This window comes from Neofelis nebulosa, chromosome 7 (genome assembly GCF_028018385.1).
Source record: "Neofelis nebulosa isolate mNeoNeb1 chromosome 7, mNeoNeb1.pri, whole genome shotgun sequence".
NCBI classification, from domain to species: domain Eukaryota; kingdom Metazoa; phylum Chordata; class Mammalia; order Carnivora; family Felidae; genus Neofelis; species Neofelis nebulosa.
In genome coordinates, this window is record NC_080788.1 from 72983726 (window position 1) to 73003812 (window position 20087).

At 42.2% G+C, this 20087-nt stretch overlaps 2 protein-coding genes, 1 long non-coding RNA gene and 1 other non-coding gene across 9 annotated transcripts in view; 1 reads left to right on the forward strand and 3 right to left on the reverse strand.

Annotated features, from left to right (window-relative positions):
- The window catches only part of SUPT16H (SPT16 homolog, facilitates chromatin remodeling subunit), a 39734-nt gene extending 28865 nt beyond the window's left edge, over positions 1–10869 (reverse strand). The window contains exon 1 of the mRNA XM_058738449.1: positions 10685–10869. Coding sequence (XP_058594432.1) covers positions 10685–10750 — 66 coding nt within the window. The 5' untranslated portion in view covers positions 10751–10869. The remainder of the gene's footprint in view (positions 1–10684) is intronic.
- A 101-nt stretch (positions 10870–10970) lies between these two features.
- Positions 10971–16493, forward strand: LOC131516886 (uncharacterized). Its single transcript, XR_009264285.1, has 2 exons — positions 10971–11893; positions 16073–16493. It is a non-coding gene; the product is annotated as an uncharacterized LOC131516886 (long non-coding RNA).
- Positions 12010–20087, reverse strand: part of CHD8 (chromodomain helicase DNA binding protein 8) — a 61553-nt gene continuing 53475 nt past the window's right edge. For 5 of the 6 annotated variants that reach the window (XM_058738445.1, XM_058738443.1, XM_058738447.1 and 2 more), the window contains exons 31-38: positions 19202–19410; positions 18391–19110; positions 18004–18155; positions 17419–17721; positions 16495–16608; positions 16126–16305; positions 15620–15736; positions 12010–12989 (exon numbers count right to left, since the gene is read on the reverse strand). In XM_058738445.1, coding sequence (XP_058594428.1) covers positions 12423–12989; positions 15620–15736; positions 16126–16305; positions 16495–16608; positions 17419–17721; positions 18004–18155; positions 18391–19110; positions 19202–19410 — 2362 coding nt within the window. In that variant the 3' untranslated portion in view covers positions 12010–12422. The remainder of the gene's footprint in view (positions 12990–15619; positions 15737–16125; positions 16306–16494; positions 16609–17418; positions 17722–18003; positions 18156–18390; positions 19111–19201; positions 19411–20087) is intronic. The other variant, XM_058738446.1, reaches the window with a different exon arrangement.
- Positions 16809–16894, reverse strand: LOC131518509 (small nucleolar RNA U6-53/MBII-28). Its single transcript, XR_009265180.1, has one exon. It is a non-coding gene; the product is annotated as a small nucleolar RNA U6-53/MBII-28 (small nucleolar RNA).

Here is a 20087-nt window from a genome sequence, read left to right on the forward strand (position 1 = left end):
AAATGAAAATGTATTATGTAGTCAATGATAAAATTTGAGTTTATCACCTTTGTGATGGGCAGTGGAAAACTAGGCATTTTATAGGAATTAAAATCCTTGGAATAGTTGAGTTTGCTTCCCCATTGGCATAAAAAAGCTGAATATGTGGGCCTTTTTTTCTGTCTCCCTATTTTCAGTTTTATTGAGATCGCTTTGGATAAATTTTCCATATCATTAATGACTAAGTTACATGATTACACTCTGTATACTTTTTAAAAATGTATTACTATGTATTCTGAATTTTTATACATGTTGGTATCTTTTTCTTTGTTGAAAGGTTTTGACTGGAGCAAGATTTCAAATATCAAAAAATACTAAGAGGCTTTTTGATTAATTTCAGTGGTTTTTATAGACAGATGTATGGGCATGGAAATTACACTTATCTGTAGCTAGAACACATAAGCATTAAACAGAGGCAGTTTCCTGTTCCTAATTTTGGGAGGTTATCAAGGTAGCGGCAATATTATTGCCACAAAATCCATGTTTAATGAAGAACTAGAGCATATGTAGCAAAAATTGGGAGAGGAGAGAATGTTTAATACCAAAATTAGTGTTAATGTGTGATGTCATCAGAATCATATAGCTCAGTTGTTCTCAGACTGATAGCAGGCCCTTTTACATTCTTAAATCATTCAAGACCCTAAAGAGCCTTTCTTGGCATTGGTTGTATCAAGGTTCCCCTTCCCCTCCCCCATGGTCTTGTGTTAAGTTTCTCAGGACCCACATATGAGTGAAAACATACGGTATCTGTCATTCTCTGCCTGACTTATTTCACTTAGCATAACACTCTCCAGTTCCATCCACATTGCTGCAAATGGCCAGATTTCATTCTTTCTCATTGGCAAGCAGTATTCCATTGTATATATAAACCACATCTTCTTTATTCGTCAGTTGATGGACATTTAGGCTCTTTCCATAATTTGGCTATTGTTGAAAAGTGCTGCTATAAACATTGAGGTACATGTGCCCCTATGCATCAGCACTCCTGTATCCTTTGGGTAAATTCCTAACAGTGCTATTGCTGGGTCACAGGTTAGATCTATTTTTAATATTTGAGTTTTCAAGCAAAGATCAGAGACTGTTGGGCTCTGTGCTGACAGCTCAGAGCCTGGAGCCTGCTTTGGATTCTGTGTCTCCCTCTCTCTCCATTCCTCCCCTGCTCTCTCTCTCTCTCAAAAAGAAATAAAGATTAAAAAAAAATTTTTTTTTAAACACTAGGGTGCCTGGGTGGCTCAGTCAGTTAAGTGTCTGATTCTTGATTTTGGCTCAGGTCATGACCTCACAATTCGTGGGTTCAAGCCCAAAGATGGGCTCTGTGCTGACACTGTGGAGCCTGCTTGGGATTCTCTCTCTCCCTCTCTCAAAATAAATAAATAAGCATTAAAAACAAACAAAACTCCCAAAACACAAGGGACGCCTGGGTGGCTCAGTCAGTTGAGCATCTGACTCTAGGTTTTCGCTCAAGTCATCATCCCAGGGTCATGAATCAAGCCCTGTGTCGGGCTCTGCCCTGAGTGTCAAGGCTGCTTGGGATTCTCTCTCTCCCTCTGTTTCTAAAACAAAACAAAACAAAACAAAACAAAACAAAACAAAACACAAGAAACAGCAAGCGTTGGCAAGGATGTGGAGAAAAGGAACCCTTGTGCACTGTTGATGGGAATGCAAACTGGTACGGCTACTGTGGAAAAGAGTAAGAAGGTTCCTCAAAAAGTTAAAAATCGGGGCGCCTGGGTGCCTCAGTCGGTTAAGCATCCGACTTCGGCTCAGGTCATGATCTCGCAGTTCGTGGGTTTGAGTCCTGCATCGGCTCTGTGCTTACAGCTCAAAGCCTAGAGCGTGCTTCAGATTCTGTGTCTCCTTCTCTCTCTGTTCCTCCCCTGCTCATGCTCTATCTCTCCCTGTCTCAAAAATCAATAAAGATAAAAAAAAATTTTTTTTTAATTTTAAGAAATGTTAAAAATGGAACTACCCTCTGATCCAGTAATCACGCTACTGGGTATTTACACACCCAAAATACAAAAATACTAATCTGAAAGGATATATGTACCCTTACATTTTATTGCAGCATTATTTACAATAACCCAATCATGGAAGTAGCCCAAGTGTCCACTGATACGTGAATGGATAAAGAAATGGCATATATATATATATATATATATATATATATACACACACACATACACATATATACACACATACACACACATATATACATATATATACATACACACATATATACACACACACACACACATACATACATATATATATGTATATATATATATATAATGGAATATTATTAAACCATAAAAAAGAACAAAATCTTGCCATTTGCAATGACATGGATGGAACTAGAGTATGATGCTAAGCATTTTAAGTCAGAGAAAGACGAACACCACATAATTTCACTAGTATGTGAATTGTAAGAAACAAAATAAATGAACAAAGGAAAAAAAAAGAGAAACAAACCAAGAAACAGACTCGTAACTATAGAGAATTGATGGTTACCAGAGGGGAGGTGGGTGGGGAAGTGTGTTAAATAAGTGATGGGGATGAAGAGTACACTTATCATGATGAGCACTGAGTAACGTATAAAAGCACTATATTGTACACCCGAAACTAATATAACACTGTATGTTAACTATATTGAAATTAAAATAAAAGCTTAATAAAAAAATTTTTAAAAAAGAACATATCTGTTCAATGCTAGTCCTTAACAGCTGGTAGAATTTAATAATGCTGTTGTGCTTATATGATCTTTACTTTTTAATTTTGGAAAGTGACACAATTTTCCATTTATAGTGATGTAAAGGATCCTTTCTGAATATAGTTAGATTTAAAGAATTCAACAGGATTCTGGAAGATAAAAGAGGACATGAGTGGGAAACAACTAAGCAGAGCTATGGTAGCTGCACCCCAAGTGCCTGACAAGCTTTCTCAATGGTAAGGTATGCAGATCTCAAAGAGCCCCAGGGGGCTAAACTCTGGAGGCACCAAGTATCAGGGAAAGGGAACAGAGTATACTGCACTTGGGTGAGTTCAGGGTTAAACGGAAGGTCTGGTCAGTAAGCTTAAGAGAGGGACTCCCCTGCCTCTTGCCCCCCCAGTTCTTGAAAGTCCTGAGACCACACCTAATCCTTTAGCAAAAAGACTTTTTATTTAATCTCTGGAAAAATGAGCTCAAAAAGGCTCTAGCTTCAGATATTAGGCACAGCAGAAGCAAGTACTAATTTTTAGAAAGTTAAAGTCTGTATTTTGAGTGACCATCAGGAACGAATTAAGAGGATTTTTCTTTGCATGTCCTCACTGAATTCAGAGAAAACTCTTCACATACTGACATTTGGGGGTCCTCCATGGAATAAGTGAGCCTATTCACTCTACAGTTACTCCTGTTCTTTGAGAGGCCCCATCCATGCAGAGCTGCCAACCAGTGTCTTATTATTTTATTCTTAATACGGATGGGTAGCCAAGTCTTACTTTGGTGTCTGTGAGGTCTCCAGTATGTAAGAGGAATCAAGGAAACTCAGAGGGAACAGACAACACAGAGAACAGAAGATAAAAATTAAATAAAAACCTCCTATAAAATAAATATAGTATATCCATGAAACAACGAGAGTAGAGGTTAAGAAATTAAAAATAGCTGAAAATTTTAAAAATCTGTAAGTGGGAAAATAAAGTTAAGAAGCAGTATTGGAAATAGAGGACAAAGATAGGAAACAAAACTGAAAGATAACCAACAAACTTAAGTCAAGCGGTCTAAAGCTCTGGAAGGGGAATATCAGGGGCAACAAAAAAGATCACTGAGGAAATGGAGGGAAAAAAGTAATCAAACAGTGAATGATTCTAACACTGAAGGGCACTGAGCCTGGAGACTGAACAGAACCCCCCCCTCTGCCCCCCCAATTCAATGCATGGAAGAAAAAAAAAAAAGGCTCCTATGAAGGCAGTGAAATTTCAAAACACAAGGGATAAAGAGAGGATTTGAAATGTTTCAGAGAGAACAGGCCATATATACTGAATCAGGAAAGAGACACATTTGCCTTCTGAAAATACTGCAAGTTTGAAGACTACCGAATGACTGCTTAGATTCTGAGCTGAATTCAACCTTGAATTTTAATCACACTTAACTATATTATTAACCAAAAGTGAAGACAGAATAAAACTTAAGACACACAACTGCTTAAGAAACATATATTCTCTATATCCTTTAAAAAGCTTAGAGAAAATGCTCTTACAAGAAAAAAAAAATCAACACAAAGGTTGTAGGATATAGGGGACCCAATATTGGAAAGTCCCAAGTTCAGTAGGCTTGGAGAACAACCTGTACAGATAGAACAATATAATGTAAGGTTGGGGGAGGGGAATGGTGGTGAAGCTAAAAAAACAACACAGAATTGGGGCGCCTGGGTGGCTCTGTCAAGCATCTGGACTCTTGATTTTAGCTCAGGTCATGATCCCACGGTTCATGGGATGGAGCCCCACACTGGGCACTGACAGCGTGGTGCCTGCTTGGGATTCTGTCTATCTCTCTCAAAATAAATAAACTTAAAAGAAAAAACAACCCAACACAGAATTAATAAAATATCTGACAAGTGTGAAAAATTTAAGTGTATTTATTTGGAGAGACAACACGAGTGGGGGAGGGGCAGAGACAGAGAAGGAGACAGAGAATTCTAAGCAGACTCCATGCTGTCAGTGCAGAGCCTGATGCAGGGCTCGATCCCACAAACAGTGAGATCATGATCTGAGCTGAAATTAAGAGTCAGATGCTCAACCAACTGAGACACCCAGATGCCCCAAGTGTGACAATTTTAAAATAAAAGATTGAGAAGATTATGACAGGCCTGAAGGAAATAATTAGGGCTAGGAGCATTTAAAAAAAGAGAGAAATTTAGGCAATCACTAGTGTCAGGAAAAATGAATCGTAGAGAATAGGAAAGGTAACTGTACTTTATTACTTCACCCAGCAGTGAAAGTATCTACATGAGCATAAAAATGTAAACTTACTACTGATTTTAATAAAAATTGTGAAAAAAAAAAACTTATCAAGAGGGGTGGATATGTGATAAATCAAGTATAATAAAATGTCAATTATTAATGTAGGTGGTGGGTACACAGGTGTTCACTGTAAAAATCTTTCACTTTTCTCTCTGTTTGAAGTTTTCCATAACAATGTATCAGGGAGAGATTTATTTATTTTTTTTAATGTTTATTTATTTTTGAGACAGAGAGAGACAGGGCATGAACGGGGGAGGGTCAGAGAGAGGGAGACACAGAATCCGAAACAGGCTCCAGGCTCTGAGCTGTCAGCACAGAGCCCAACGCGGGGCTCGAACTCACGGACCGCAAGATCACGACCTGAGCCGAAGTCGGCCGCTCAACCGACTGAGCCACCCAGGTTCCCAGAGAAATTTATTTTTTTAAATTTTTTAATGTTTATTTATTTTTGAGAGAGAGAGAGGGGGAGAGAGAGAGAGAGAGAAACAAAGTGTGACTGGGGGAGGGGCAGAGAGAGAAGGAGACACAGAATCAATCCAAAGCAGGCTCCAGGTTCTGAGCTATCACCACAGAGCCCGATGCGCACGGCTGGAGCTCATGAACCACGAGATCGTGACCTGAGCCTATTAACCGACTGAGCTACCCAGGCAACCCTGTCAGGGAAAGATTTAAAAAGTATCAGGAGGTAAGGAAGCTGGAATGAAGTGTGACAGAATACAAAAGTTAAATTTAAATCCTAAACTACCAAAACAAGACAACAGTTAATATCTAAGACTGACAATTCAAGAAATAACAATGTATAGACAGCATTTCAAAATATGAAGCAGAAGAACTAAAAGTAACTGCTTCTGAGGCAGTTGACTGGTTTTTAAGGTTTTCAGAACTACCTGTTTTTTTAAAAACCTATGTTATTAATTAAAAGTAACAAAGTACAAAGTACATATAGATAACAATGAATAAGCAGAAACTGTGAAGGTGGTATCAGAATAATAAAAGTTGGGGAAATACCATGACAGAGGAACAACTATCTCCCTTTGAACCAAATGGGTATTGCACTAAAAAGAGGAAACATTTTTGAAGTACCGGGTTATAGCCAGGATATAATTTGTCATTCATACCAAGACAATCTGGAGAATAAAAAGGTGTGCCATTAATAATTACATAGAGACAACAGGTGAATAGTACCAGGAAAGGAAGAACTTATGGTCACCTATATGTAGCCTGGACAGAAGTCTCTTCGAACCAAGCAAGGATGCATGAAAGCTCAGAAACTGTCACCATCGTTCATTGAGTGGCTACTACATGCCAGGCACGAGAATTGGTAACCAGGGATAAAAATGTAAGAAAGTTAGCAACAGGAGTAGACTATAAAAGTTGAGCATGCAAGAATAAATGTACCCCAACCTGCTCAGGCATTTACTTCCATCTAGCCTCCTCTTCTTGAAGTCAAGGGACCCACACATTACTTAAACCTTTATCTACCTCACTCAAGATAAAAGAGCCATTAAGGATGGGAATGGATAGAAATAACCCAATATCTTGATGAAAGAAGCATGGGAATTGCCTATATTTTAAAGAACCTTCCTAAGCCATAAAAGGTAACTGTCTACTTTTGGAGAGCAATCCAGAACAAGACACTCATCCACAACACAAAAATCAGCAGTCAGAAAGCACCAATTGAGCAAGGCACGGACACTATAGCATATAGTTTTCTCCATGGACACAAACTTTCTTTTTTAGGGTTAGAGCCACCCATCATTTCCATCCTGACCCGTGGCATACAGACACGTGAGTGAACACACTGGACTGGCTTTCCTTTTGAAAACGGTGACATAATTCTTTTGGGATAAAAGGCAGATGACTAAAGTCAAGGTTCACACATAGCAGGATGCCCTAAGAGGTAGGGTTCTAGGTGTGTCTGGATATTGTTTCCCTCGGTTCTCAAAGCAGCTGAACTGCAGAATGGAGACTAACCTCCTTCACCTCTTACCCCATGCAGTACTAATCACAGTACCTGGTTAAAAATGATCACAATCCTGAAAAGGCTGGGAGCCCTAAATAAGGACCCAGTTAAGTATAAGAGGAGAGGAGAAACCCAGAGCCCACTCTCACGATCCACTGCCACTACCCGGAGTTTTCTAACACAGAAATAGACAAGGGCTGCAAATGCTTGCTGCTCACGCAAGTTCTGATCTAAAATAGAAGAGGCAGGACTGGACTAGACTCCAACATCTACAGTCACAAAACAGTAATAAGTTCTAGTTGTCACGAAGATCTCCTGTTTGATTTTCGACTGAGCCGATTTTCTCATCTTTAAAATGACACTATATACTTACTAATGTTTTGGAAATTTCTACTCAAACAGAAGTGTGTGATGTTGCTGTTTTTAGACATAAATTAATGAAAACTGTAATAAAAAATAATATGTTATTTGCAGTAGCCTCACAATATGTATTTAACCCAAACTCAATTTGCAGATAAGTGAGATTAGAAGTCACATTAGCTCCTGTTCTTATTAAAAATAACAAAACAAAACATGGGGAGCCTGGCTGGCTCAGTCAGTGGAGTGCTGGACTCTTGGTTTCAGCTTAAGTCATGATCCCAGGTCGTGAGACTGAGCCCCACGTTAGCTCAGTGCAGAGCCTGCCTGGGATTCTCTCTCCCTCTGACCCTCTCCCCCGCTCATGCTCTCTCTCTAAAAAAATAAGGTTAGTAGCTTTTTGGTTCTCCACTAATCTCTATGGCTGAAGAGAGCTGGAGCTACCACACACAATCACACAGTTCTGAAAAGCTTATGCTTGCAGGTATTTAAAACAAAAAAGTGGATGTGGCAACTAACAAATTTTCTAGCTTGTAAATTTTTTTCATAATGGATATTTCTTTGAAGATGGGTATGGACAATACAAGACTTGGGATCTGTATAGTTCAAGCTATTCCTGCATCTCAAGGCTAGTTTTCTTATTAAAAAAGGAAAAAGTGTAAAAAATACATATAGCACGCACCTATATACTTCACTATCTTTCTGCTACAGCTAAGAGAATAAGCAACCAGAATTTACCCGACAACCATGATCTTTGTTTAAGCAGGTCAGAATGAAGTACTGTAACCTGGAAAGACTATGATGCAGAAAGGAATTCTACAGGTGGGTTCTGGACATAATTATTAAAATTCACAGTTATAAGAAAATAGAAAGTTTATTCAAATAAGATTTTCAAAATAATTAGCCACAAATTTTGCTAATGAGTACATTTTCATATGGACTTGACACATAACTTTATACAATACCAGTTCTTATTAACATTTAACATACCTCTTCAAATGACGTAAGTAGAAGGGCCAGGATAAACCTTAATGGTTTCTGGGTGCCTGGGTGGCTCAGTCCTTAAGCATCTGACCGGCTCAGGTCATGATCCCATGGTTCGTAAGTTCAAGTCCCACATCATGAGCTGGAGCCCTGCTTTGGGTGGACTTGTGCCCCACTTTTCTCTCTCTCCCTCTCTCTGCCCCTTGCTCACTTGCGCCCTCTCCCTCTGTCTCTCTCTCAAAAATATTTTTGAGGAACAAAAAACAAGGGCCTATAATTTAACTTTCCTTGATTTAAACACTGCTACTTAATATTATTAAGTTTGCCAATCTGTCTTTAGGCCTCCAGTTTTTCCCAGTCTCATGCTTTGCATTTATCAATCACGTAATGGAACACTGACTAAATGAATCTTAGCTTTTGTGAATGATCTAGAGAAGATGAAGAATAACCTGATAAACTCTTAATTACTGGGACTAGGAACAACCTACACATCTAAGCTGTATAATTTCAGGGTATATGAGTGGAAGAGAGAGTTTCTGATTTATTTATATTTATTATATACTGCACCCTTGTACACCAATCTTTGGAAAATACTGCAACTTTCAGAAAGTTTTTTTTTCCTTTTTAAAAACACATTTTTATTTTTTTTCACAGCATGCTTTTTTAATGTTTATTTTTGACAGCGAACGGGGGAGGGGCAGAGAGAGAGGGGGACAGAGATCCAAAGCAGGATCTGTGCTGACAGCAGAGAGCCTGGTGTGGGGCTCCAACTCAAGAACTATGAGATTACCACCTGAGCCAAAGTCGAACACTCAACTTTTTTTTTTATTGGAGAGGGGGAGGGGGAGGGGGAGAGGGGGGGGAGAGGGAGAGAGAGAGCGAGCCCACGAGCACCAGAGAGGGAGTGAGCTTGAGCGAGTGAGCTTGAGTGCATATGTGTGAGCAAGCAGGAAGGGAGACAGACAAAGGGAGTGAGAGACTCTTAAGCAGGCTCCAAGCTCAGGGAGGAGGAGCCTGTCACAACCCTGGGATCTTGACTTGAGCTGAAATCAAGAGTTCAATGCTCAACGGACTGAGTCACCCAGGTGCCCCAGAAAGTTTTTGTAACGTGCATTATTTAAAAATGTAACAGTGAAAGAAACTGTGAAAACATTTGATAGAAATTAACCAATACAAAATCTTAAAAATAAAACTATGTTCAGCATTTTTCTAGGATTAAGTCCTTATTTTCATAAAAATGCAACAAAGAATCCGTTTTACTTTCAATTATCTAACGCATTTATCTTCAAAGAATTAAAGACACATGAACCTTTAATATGACTGGCAGGTAACTGACCAAGTTTAATAGCTTGGTTTTTAGTGGAGGGTCTCTTTGAACGGCAATTTACATGCTGAAAATCAGAACTGATCACTTTTGTCAGGACATTTTTCAGGTTTTAAAAAGTCTTTATTAGTTTTAGCTTCCCTGGATGACAGAGTTCAGAGGCCAGACTTAAGCTCGACAGCTCAGCCTGCACCACAGGACGCAATCACATGTATGAATTGATAAATTACTTTCATAAAAATAAATTTCAATCGTGGACGTTTCTCAAGCGGCAAAATTACCCAACCTTTAAAACACTGGAGACTGCAACAGCGCTTTTTCTCAACACGTGCCCCGGATACTCTACCAAAGAGGAAAACTAGTGAGGTTTTAAGCATCACATCGTTTTTGCATTACTAATGCTTGCAGGTTTTCGGCATTAGGGTTTCTGTGTTACCCACAGCAGGGCCTAGAACATGAGACGGCTGCGCGTGAGCGGTTTTTTTTCGTTTTTTTTTTTTTTTTTTTTTTTTTTGAACTCCAGCAAAAGCCCCGCAAACGATAAACACGAAAAGCCGGATTCACATCTTGCTGGCCCCTCCATCCACCCTTTACGAAGAAGGTTGCCAATTCTGGCGGGACCTGGGGCGGAATACTCGGATTCTGGAAGGACAGAGCGAGTGCGTGGGTGTGTATGAACACTGCAGGAGGGGGGCAGCAAGACGGGATCACAGAGTGGGAGGGAAGGATGATGCCTCTTCCAGGGCGGGAAGGAATTGTGAGAGGAGGCTGTTATGCATGACGGGGGCCAGCACGCGGGGAAGATGGTGGTGGATGCAGGGCAGGGTGATTGCGGGGGATTCCCTGTTCCGGGGCGGCGCTGGGGGCGGCCTGCGGTGAATGGTCCTGCAGCAACTAAAGGGGCGCGACACTGAACCCGGGAATTCCCGACGGAAAAGGAAAAAAGGGCGCCGAGAAATGGGGTTATTATGGGATGGCAGAGGGGGGCTCCCCAGGGAAAATTACGGGATCTATCTCACCCGCCAATTGCTGTACAGTCTCTTCACTCGTCGGTAATAAGCGTCTTTGTCCAGAGTCACAGCCATAGCCACAGACGCCGCTCCTGCTCGGGTTCCGAGAATCACGCGAGGTCCCGGATCCGCCACCCGCTCTCGGCCCCGGAATCCCGCACTCTCCCAGTGACCCGGAAGTATCGACCTCAAAGATGCCCTTTCCGCTTCCGGGTCCCGACAGCGCTTGGATTTTTTTTTTTTTTTCTTTTAATCCTCTCTCCGGAGGTTAGCGGAAGGAGAGGAAGGCAGACAGTGGAAAATCAACAAAATGTGCAACACTAAAAGAGTCTAGATTTTCGCGGGGTTTTCTTGTCAACTTAGCAACAGCCGCACGCGAAGCGACGTCATCACGTGACGCTCCACCCCGCCCTCACTCTCAGTCGGGCTGCGGTTTGCAGGAGCTCCAACTTCTGGCGGAGGCGGCAGCGGCGGGGCACCGCGAAGGAAGCGGGAGGCCTGCCGAGCCTGCCCCGCCCCACACGTGCCCCGCCCCACATGAGCTGCCGCGCGCCGCTGCAATGGCCCCACCCACCGACAAATGCCGGGGAAGCGGAAAGAGCGGGAGCTGGCGTGGGACGGGAGAGGGAAGGCTGGGTGCGTTCCCCTCCTAGAAAGGGTGGGGAAGCAAAACCCTTTGCAGCTCCTGGTCTAGAAGGATCCTTCGTGGTGGGACGCTGGGTCTGAGGCTCCGGGCACACACAGAGAACAAACCGAGGAGAAAAAAACGCACCCTACCAATAAATTATGGTGAAAGGACCTTGCCTTAGAAAAGGAAATGAAATGCCCAGGCTTCATCTGAGCCCTGGGATGGTGGGAGAAGAGTTGTAGGAAACAAATGGCTTGAGGGGCTTAACACAACCCAGTCTCCGCCCCCCCCCCCCCAACCCGGCTCAAATCTTGACAACGTTCCTTCCAGTCAGCCTGTCCCCTTGCCACAGTCCATGAAGTGACACCATTCTTAAGGCTTCTCAAAAGCACCGTTATTTCAGTTAATTCCAGGTAAAATGTACATGGTTCCTTGGCAACATTCTTCCTCCTCATTTAAGAACTTGGGAGTTTGAATCTGAACATTTGCCTACTATTTACATTAAATAATTGCCTTGCCTTTAGCAAGCTGGACTACACTTAACATATGCCCTTTGGTGGAGTGGAGACGACTTGTCTGTCCTGTCCAAGGTAACTTTGTATGAGAGATAATGAACTTTGGAAATGGTATTGAAATTACCCATCATGAATTCAAAATTAACCTTTATATTGGGTTTGAGCAAATATAGAACAAAGGAAGAGTGGAAAAGGATTAACTTAAATTTATTAATGCCAAGGGGAAGGAAGGTAACAGTTCCTGACCCTCCAGCTGTATCCACAGTTCGGCCAGGAACAGGCTCTGCCAGAGGCTAGGGCCAGCGCTACATAGTCTGTGGTTAATGGAGGGGTTTAGGGAGGGGTGAGCACATCAGCTGCTCTAGTCTCCTTTCCTTCCCCAGAAATGAGGAAGTGGTCATGTATTTTTTTAGGAGTTCCCCCTGCCCACCCAATCCTCTCAATTTTGGAAGCAATCAGGTACAAGTTTTCTTTTTCCTTTTCACCTCCTGGAGTCCTGGGTTTCCCCACATCTCCCCTGCCCCTCCCACTTTTCCATAGTCCAAGGGCCAGAGTAATTGAAAATAACAGCAGCCACCCAAGCAATGGGGACCATGTTGGGGCTTCAGTCATCAGCATCTTCGCTCGAGTCTGAGTTGGCTGGCATCATAGGATCATCAATGAGTGAGAAGTCCCTTTCTGAGCTATCATAGCCCTGAGATAAATCATCATCATCATCTTCATCCTCATCGTCCTCGTCTTCCTCAGGCTGCAGTGGTGGCAACCTCAAGGCAGTACCAGAGGTGGTAGTGGCTGGTGAAGAAGGGAAGCCAGTGGCTCTCAGGCCTGGATGGTGATGGTGGTGATGGTGGGGGTGGGGGTGGTGGTGGTGGTGATGAAGCATGGTGCTGGAGTCTACATGAGGGGATGATGCTGCACCACCCATCACAAACGGCATAAAAGGCAAAGATGCAGAAGCGGCACTGCTGTGACCCAGAGATGACACAGACTGCAGGCCACTACTGCTGTGTTGGAAGGTATTATGCAGAGACAGGGACCCAGTGCCTCCACCCTGCATCAGGGCCATCATCTTAGAAAGATCTGGTCGCATCCTACGGGCCCGCTTCTTGCTGCTGTCTGGTGCAATAGGCCCTGGCAAAACCCGGTTGAACACAGTTTCAGCATGGTGACCCTAGGAGAAAGGAAAAGAAGATGGTAAACAAGTAAGAAAGTCAAAAAGCAAAATAGAAGCCAACAGAGACCTAGCTTGCAAATTCTTTTTCACTGACTCTATCTTTAGGAGCAGCAAAACAAGCACATTCAGATAAGGCTTGATGGTAATAAGGAGGAGGAAATGCTGGATGTAGCTGCTGGAAACACTGCAAGGCCCAAGCTAATATCAAGGCATTGATACTGATACTCATGTGAACCAGAGTTTTCTTTTTTCCGTGACTACATTGTATCTTTAGTCCATCCGCCCACTTCTTACCTTTAAGAAATTAAAGGGGCCTGAGTAAGCCAATGAGTGAATCAGTATTTGCACAGTATACTTTACTGATGGCAGGTTGTTCACATGAAATTTATCATGTGAAGTGCAGAACGACTATATTGGTATTCACAAAATTATCACTCATTAGAATATCAGAGTGTGGTAAACTAAAGACAGGTCAGGTTAAGACTCCTGGATGTTTAGAACAACAAAAAGACAGTGGGTAGCTCCTTGTGAAATTTAAGTTTTGTTCACACTGATAAAAAGAACCTATCTGCTGAATTTTAAGTCACTTCTTCTAGATGTTCTGACTGTAAATTTTAATTAAGCATACCGAAGCTGGAACTAGTACCTCTGCTTTGCTAGACCTAAGTACAATACTGGGTAACCTAGAATTAAACTCAGACAGTTGGTGCCTATATCTCTGCACTCTATTTACCAATCTAACACGTGACACGGGAATATACCTTTCTGATTTGGAGATAAACCTCTCAATACTCCGTATTTGTATAGACTTTTAAAATATAACTATAATAGCACCTAAACTCCCACAGTTACAAGTAATAATGCAGTGCTAGATATACAATCAATTCTGTCTACATCAAAAATTCTGTACTAGTCATATTATGATTTTCTGTGACTCCCTAGGATCTTTTGTTTCAACTGACTATAAAGAAATAACAAAATACTTGAGGTAAAAATAGGTAATACTGGAGAAAATCCTTTTTTATGAAGCTGCTCTGTAATGTGAAATTCAAGACAGAGAAGGATCCAGCCTTCAGCCATCAGTCTCACATATCAACCACTGTGCTTATTATCATACTTTTGGTCCCATGGAGGATAAGAGGAAAAATTAAACTATTCTTCTATGGCCAACAATCCTTATATGAAACCACTTTTACCAATAAAAAAAAATAAGCTTCATAAATGCCCTTCACAAATTACTATAATGTGCAAAATAATGATCTCAATTTGTTAAATGCAAAAGATAATGTTTATTTGGAAACTGACTTTGCTAAAAGATACATTGTATTTTTATATACATATTACATATATATGTAAAGATGTACATGAAAGAGGGGATGATTAGATAAAGGGAGTATATACAAGTACTTATCACTTTAAAATTTTTTTTTTTTTCAACGTTTTTTTATTTATTTTTGGGACAGAGAGAGAGACAGAGCATGAACGGGGGAGGGGCAGAGAGAGAGGGAGACACCGAGTCGGAAACAGGCTCCAGGCTCCGAGCCATCAGCCCAGAGCCTGACGCGGGGCTCGAACTCACGGACCGCGAGATCGTGACCTGGCTGAAGTCGGACGCTTAACCGACTGCGCCACCCAGGCGCCCCACAAGTACTTATCACTTTAAGTGCTTCCCAAACAAACCATGATTTAATATGTTTAAAAAATATAATTACTGCCCAAAGTAAGGCTAACATAGCAAAGAGAAACTTTTACAGTTATATTTTGGTAGAAAGGATTATCAGCACTTAATCTACCAAAAGGCCTATAACTGGGGAAAAAGCATAAGTACATTTGAAAATAATGGAATAACCAATGTTGTTTCAAACTATAAAACATGTTTTCCTTTCCTTTTTCCATTACTGGCATTATTATCAGTGATTCTCAAACTCCTCCATGTTGGGAAACGCTATGACTACCTTCCTTAGTAGCCCCCAAGTCCCTTCTAAAATAAACAGGATCCTGGGGCGCCTGGGTGGCTCAGTCAGTTAAGCGGTCGACTTCGGCTCAGGTCATGATCTCACAATCTGGGAGTTCGAGCCCTGCGTCGGGCTCTGTGCTGACAGCTCAGAGCCTGGAGCCTGTTTCAGAGTCTGTGTCTCCCTCGCTCTGACCCTCCCCCATTCATGCTCTGTCTCTCTCTATCTCAAAAATAAATAAACGTTAAAAAAAAAAAAAAAAAAATTTTTTTAAATAAATAAATAAACAGGATCCTAAAACTTTTAAGAGATTATCTGCTCCAATACCCTCAACTTTTCAGGATGTGCAAACTGAAAGGTTAAAGATTTGCCAAAACTCCCTAGTCAATCCCTAGAAGAGCAGAAGGCCTTGAATGTTCCAACACATCTTACTAATTCTTGTGTTTTAATATGCTTGACGTGCTAGTTACTTTTTAGAACTTTATGCTATTGTAGAGATGACAATGCTAAAGGACTGTATTAAAACCAATAAAATTACTCTGGTTTTCTGATTGGTGGACTGAAGATAAATTTTTTTCATACACTGTAAAAAGGTAAGTAACATAGCATCAAATAATTTCTCCAGTCACATCTAGTGTGGGAACAGAGTGGTAACGCCTCAGTCTCACTCACCTTTTTCCCATTCCTAGAGTTAGCTGTCTGGACAGGTTCCACTCCCAAACAGTTCAATTCCGCCTTATTATTTTTTTTACATCTCTGCCACTTCTGTTTTCTGCGATCCTCCATATACTGAAATAGAAAAGGATCAGTCATCCTAGAGGAATAAAAATCTTCCCTGGAGTAATTATTTAGGTACTAGTGTCTAGTTTGACAATACATGCTTATTGCATGGCAAGGAAAGGATTAGTCCTGGTGGGAAACTGCCATTAAGCTGATCTCTCCCCCCAAAATCAGATAATAGTTCAACAGTAAATAACTGCCTAGTATTTAGTTTAGCAAGTGCTTTAACTTATTTTATTTTGATCCTTACAACTCTGTGAGTTGGGAAGACGGGGTATTATTATTCTGATTTGGCAGATACAGAAATGATGACATAACACGGCATGCTTCCTCCCTCTCACACAGCTTAAACACCAAGGGAATGACTTTAAATCTTGCTGGATGGAACTGCCACTCACCGCTAGAAATCGGGGATCAACAGCGAACTCTGGATGACCCTGTAACCACATCTCCAGTTCAGCCCGGCGAGGGGCATCCTCACCCACCAGCAAAGTACCATCCACCTTATTGATGACAGGGATCCGGGTCTCCAGGTCCACATCAAGGTGATTAGGCTCTTCCATGCACTCCACCTCCAGCTGCAAACCCAGAATCCACCCCCATGAGCACATACTCTTCTTTGGGGCAGGGAGGGAGGGGGAGTAGAGCCAATGGTAGCCATAAAATAATTCTAGTATCTTCTAGTCCCTTAATCCCAACTGCCTTCATCAATTAGTAGGAATTAAAAAAATCTAATCATCACATTAAAGACTTTTTCTATCACTCACCTCGACTAGCTTCTTTCTGTTTCCCTTCTTCTTATGAAACAAAGGATGTCCATCTCCCATTACTCCATTAGCCATCAACTTGTGCTTCTGGAATGTTAACTTCAATCCTTCCTCCTAAGAAGACAACCCACCCACCCAAAATGTCATATGGCACATGTTTTTAAAGTAAATATTAAGCTTTGGGGATCTTGGGGTAAGGGTCATCCTCTGGCTCAAGGATGAGAAAGAAGGCCATCTGACTAAAAGGTAGAAATCAGAAATATGGTAAAACCTATATACTTTTCCCTTAGACAGATTTTGTTTCTTGACCTATTGCCCCTAAGAAAAGAAGTAAGAGAAGAATTTCAACAACACCCCCTACCTGGTGTCTCAATATTAGCATGGCAAATCATCACAGGAGCAAAATCCTGATAATTCCTAACACATACTTTAAGAAATTTTTCTTGTTGAGTACTTAACGAGCAACTAATAGGGTTTCAATAGGGAAGAGGATCAGGAAATTAAACTTCCCATTTGTAAAATAAGTAACACTGATTTAATTTCAGTAGGAATGACTTCTTATTTTTGACTTAATAAGGCCCATAAATACTTCAGTGTCATTTTAACAGCTTTCCTACAACTTGAATTCAATTTTTAAAAACTAGGTTTCTAGGATCTAGAAACAAGCCTCCCAAGAGAACCCTGTATCAATTAAATTTCTTTCAAAAATATTGTTTCTTTTAATCTAGTCCCCAGGAGATAGAAGTCAAGATCCCTTCCTTTACTGCAATGACTTCTCCTCAATGGAGCTGTGTGAGCTCTAATTTTTATACTCTCTTATTTTTAAAGTTAGCTAACCAAATGAGTTTAGTATCATGTTAGTGAAGTAGTTAGTAAAACTACAGCCTCATTCCCCACTTCCCAGTGCCTAAATGCTAAGCTTACATCTTTGATCTGAACCGTAAACTCCTTTTCATCCATGCCTCTGCGAAGTTTTGTGAACTGAGCTGCTGCTGTGGTGACTGCAGACACTTCCTCCTCTGCCATGGAAGCCGCGCTGCTGCTTCGTGGTGTGGGGACTGGAGAGTCACCATATTCTCCTGGAGTCAAGGAGGGACTATCTAGCAAGTGGTTGCCTGGCCCCAAAATTCCTCCTGTTACCATTTCCTGGCTCCGGCGGCTAGAAGGCCACTTCCCTGAGAGTACAGCCTGGCAGACGAGGTCAATACGGTTTATAAGGACACGATCCTGAATGGGGGGAAAAGAAATCAATACTGGTTTTAGGGCCGGAGAACCAGCTATGTGATTCTGTGACAAACAATACTGCCACCATTGTCAGAATGGGTAAAAATCACAAGGTAGGAGGAGGGAGGTAATAGTATCAGATCCCTAAGTCAACTGGGAAAAGTTTCATGAAAAAAACCGTGTAGCGCAAAATACAACTAAAGAAAACCAGAACCATCTGTTCCTTGTTTCCCGCTTCTGTTACATTATATTCCCACACTATGTGTTCAGGAATGAGGCTATTACCTTGGGCCACTCAGAGGCTCTTTGTCTTTCTTGTAGCAGCAGAAGCTCAGGGGTCATTTGTTCTCCATCTTCATTTGGGAATCCATCTTGGGACATAGTGAGGGACAGGAGACTCTCTTCATCATAGAGCTTTGAGCGGGACTGGTCAGCAGCTAGAGACCATACAGAATGTGAGCAGAGATGGAAGAATGAAGTTATATAGAAATGGAATTACATGGGCCTTAAATAAAAGCCCAGAGAGTAACAGATCTCTTTTGGTATCCTATCAAATCAAAATCCAAATCTCTCCCAGAGGATGCATGTAGAAAAGAAGGGGAAGAGTGAGGTGAGTGGGGTGGAGAGGTGGGAAATGGGGAAAAGGGCCAACAGCCTGTCACATGCACTCACTTAGCTTTTCTTCCTTCTCGTCCTCACTCTCATCAGTGCTGGAGCTGGAGCTGGATGAGGATGAGGAAGAAGAGGATGATGGTGACAGCTTGCTCAAGTCCAGCTCAGAGTCTGAATCATCCTCATCCTCCAGTTTGACTGGTGGAACATTCCGGGAAACCAGAGGGGTAGTATCAGAGGGGGTTACTCGCATCTCATAGTCTTGTGGGGTTGGTCGGCTCCTGGCCACCACCTCATGCTCTAGCTTTAAAGTCAGACTCTCCAGACTGGGGACCTGGGCGGCTGTCTCCTCAGGTGGTTTTTCAACAGGAGCATCTGGGCGCAGGGGCAGTGGTGAGGCAGTGCGCGAGGTATACTGCTGGTGGAGCAGTGGAGTAGAGCAGCGTGACAGGGGTGGAGCTGGTGCTCCTGCCTGATGGTTCTGCATATAATTCATACGGGCAGCCAGAAAAGAAAAGTCTGGGTCCTGCATGATGTTGCAGTCTGTTTGGCTCACCCCATGGCGGGCTGCCCCTCGCAGAAGCTCCCCATCATGCCGAACAGGCTCCCACCATTTGGGCAATTCAGGACCTGGAGGCTGACATAATGCCAGCCGATCTTCCAGAAGGGGATGGCATAAAACTTGTTCCCGTAAGCGCCGAAGCAACTCAATACGGTAAAGAGTCCGTGAGGCCCTCTCCTCCGTGATGGGCTCAATGAACAGATTAGGGTCCGGGGGCTCTGCAAGAGATAGGGGCAGACAGAGAAATGAAGCGACTTGGCTCTGTTGCCCTCCATCCCCACTCACCCAAGACTCTCCAGTCTTGCTTACCATCTCCAGCTGCTGGGGGAAGGCGACACACTTGGCGACACATGGCCACAAAGCCATGGAAGTACTTGGTAAGGCTTTCGTCTGTTTTTTTGTCCAGACGGGCAAAAGTACGGAAGCGATCCCAATGGAACTGCATGGTATCAGGGTCGTATTCCACACCAAAGGTAGACACCACCCGATAGAAATCAGTTTGTTCACGCCTTGTCCATCTAAAGGGAAGAGGAATCAGGCAACAGTGATCAGAAAAACACAGAGAAGGGGTGCCTGGGTGGCTCAGTAGGTTAAGCATCCAACTCTTGATTTCGGCTCAGGTCATGATCTCGCGCTTTATGAGTTCGAGCCCCACAATGGGCTCTGCACTGACAGTGTGGGAGCCTGCTTGGGATTCTCTCTCTCTCTCTCTCTCTCTCTCTCTCTTCACCACCACCCCCTGCCGCCCACCACCACCGCTCTCATTCTCTCTCTCAAAATAAATAAAACTTAAAAAAACAAAACAAGACACAGGGAAACTGGTTATTTCTTAATGTGGCTTAGAATATTTGAATAAACAAAAATTGAAAGTAGGGACAAAAAAAAAGGGGGGGCCCAGAAGACAGCAGAAGAGGGAGTTAAGAGGTACTCTATAACATATAAGAATTTAAGAATAGCAAACTAAGGGAAAAAATGATGTGGGCAAAAAAATGAGAACGGTCACATAAAAGACCTCCTTAGGAGTTGTGGTTAGGCACACAACCAAAGTTTCTGGCATAGAGGAATAAAAGTTAAAGGCAAAAATAAGTGGTCCCTCTAGGGAATTCCAAATAAATCCTTCCTAAGATGCTTTTCAATAAGACCCATAGCCGGGGCGCCTGGGGTGGCTCAGTCAGTTGAGCGTCTGACTTCAGTT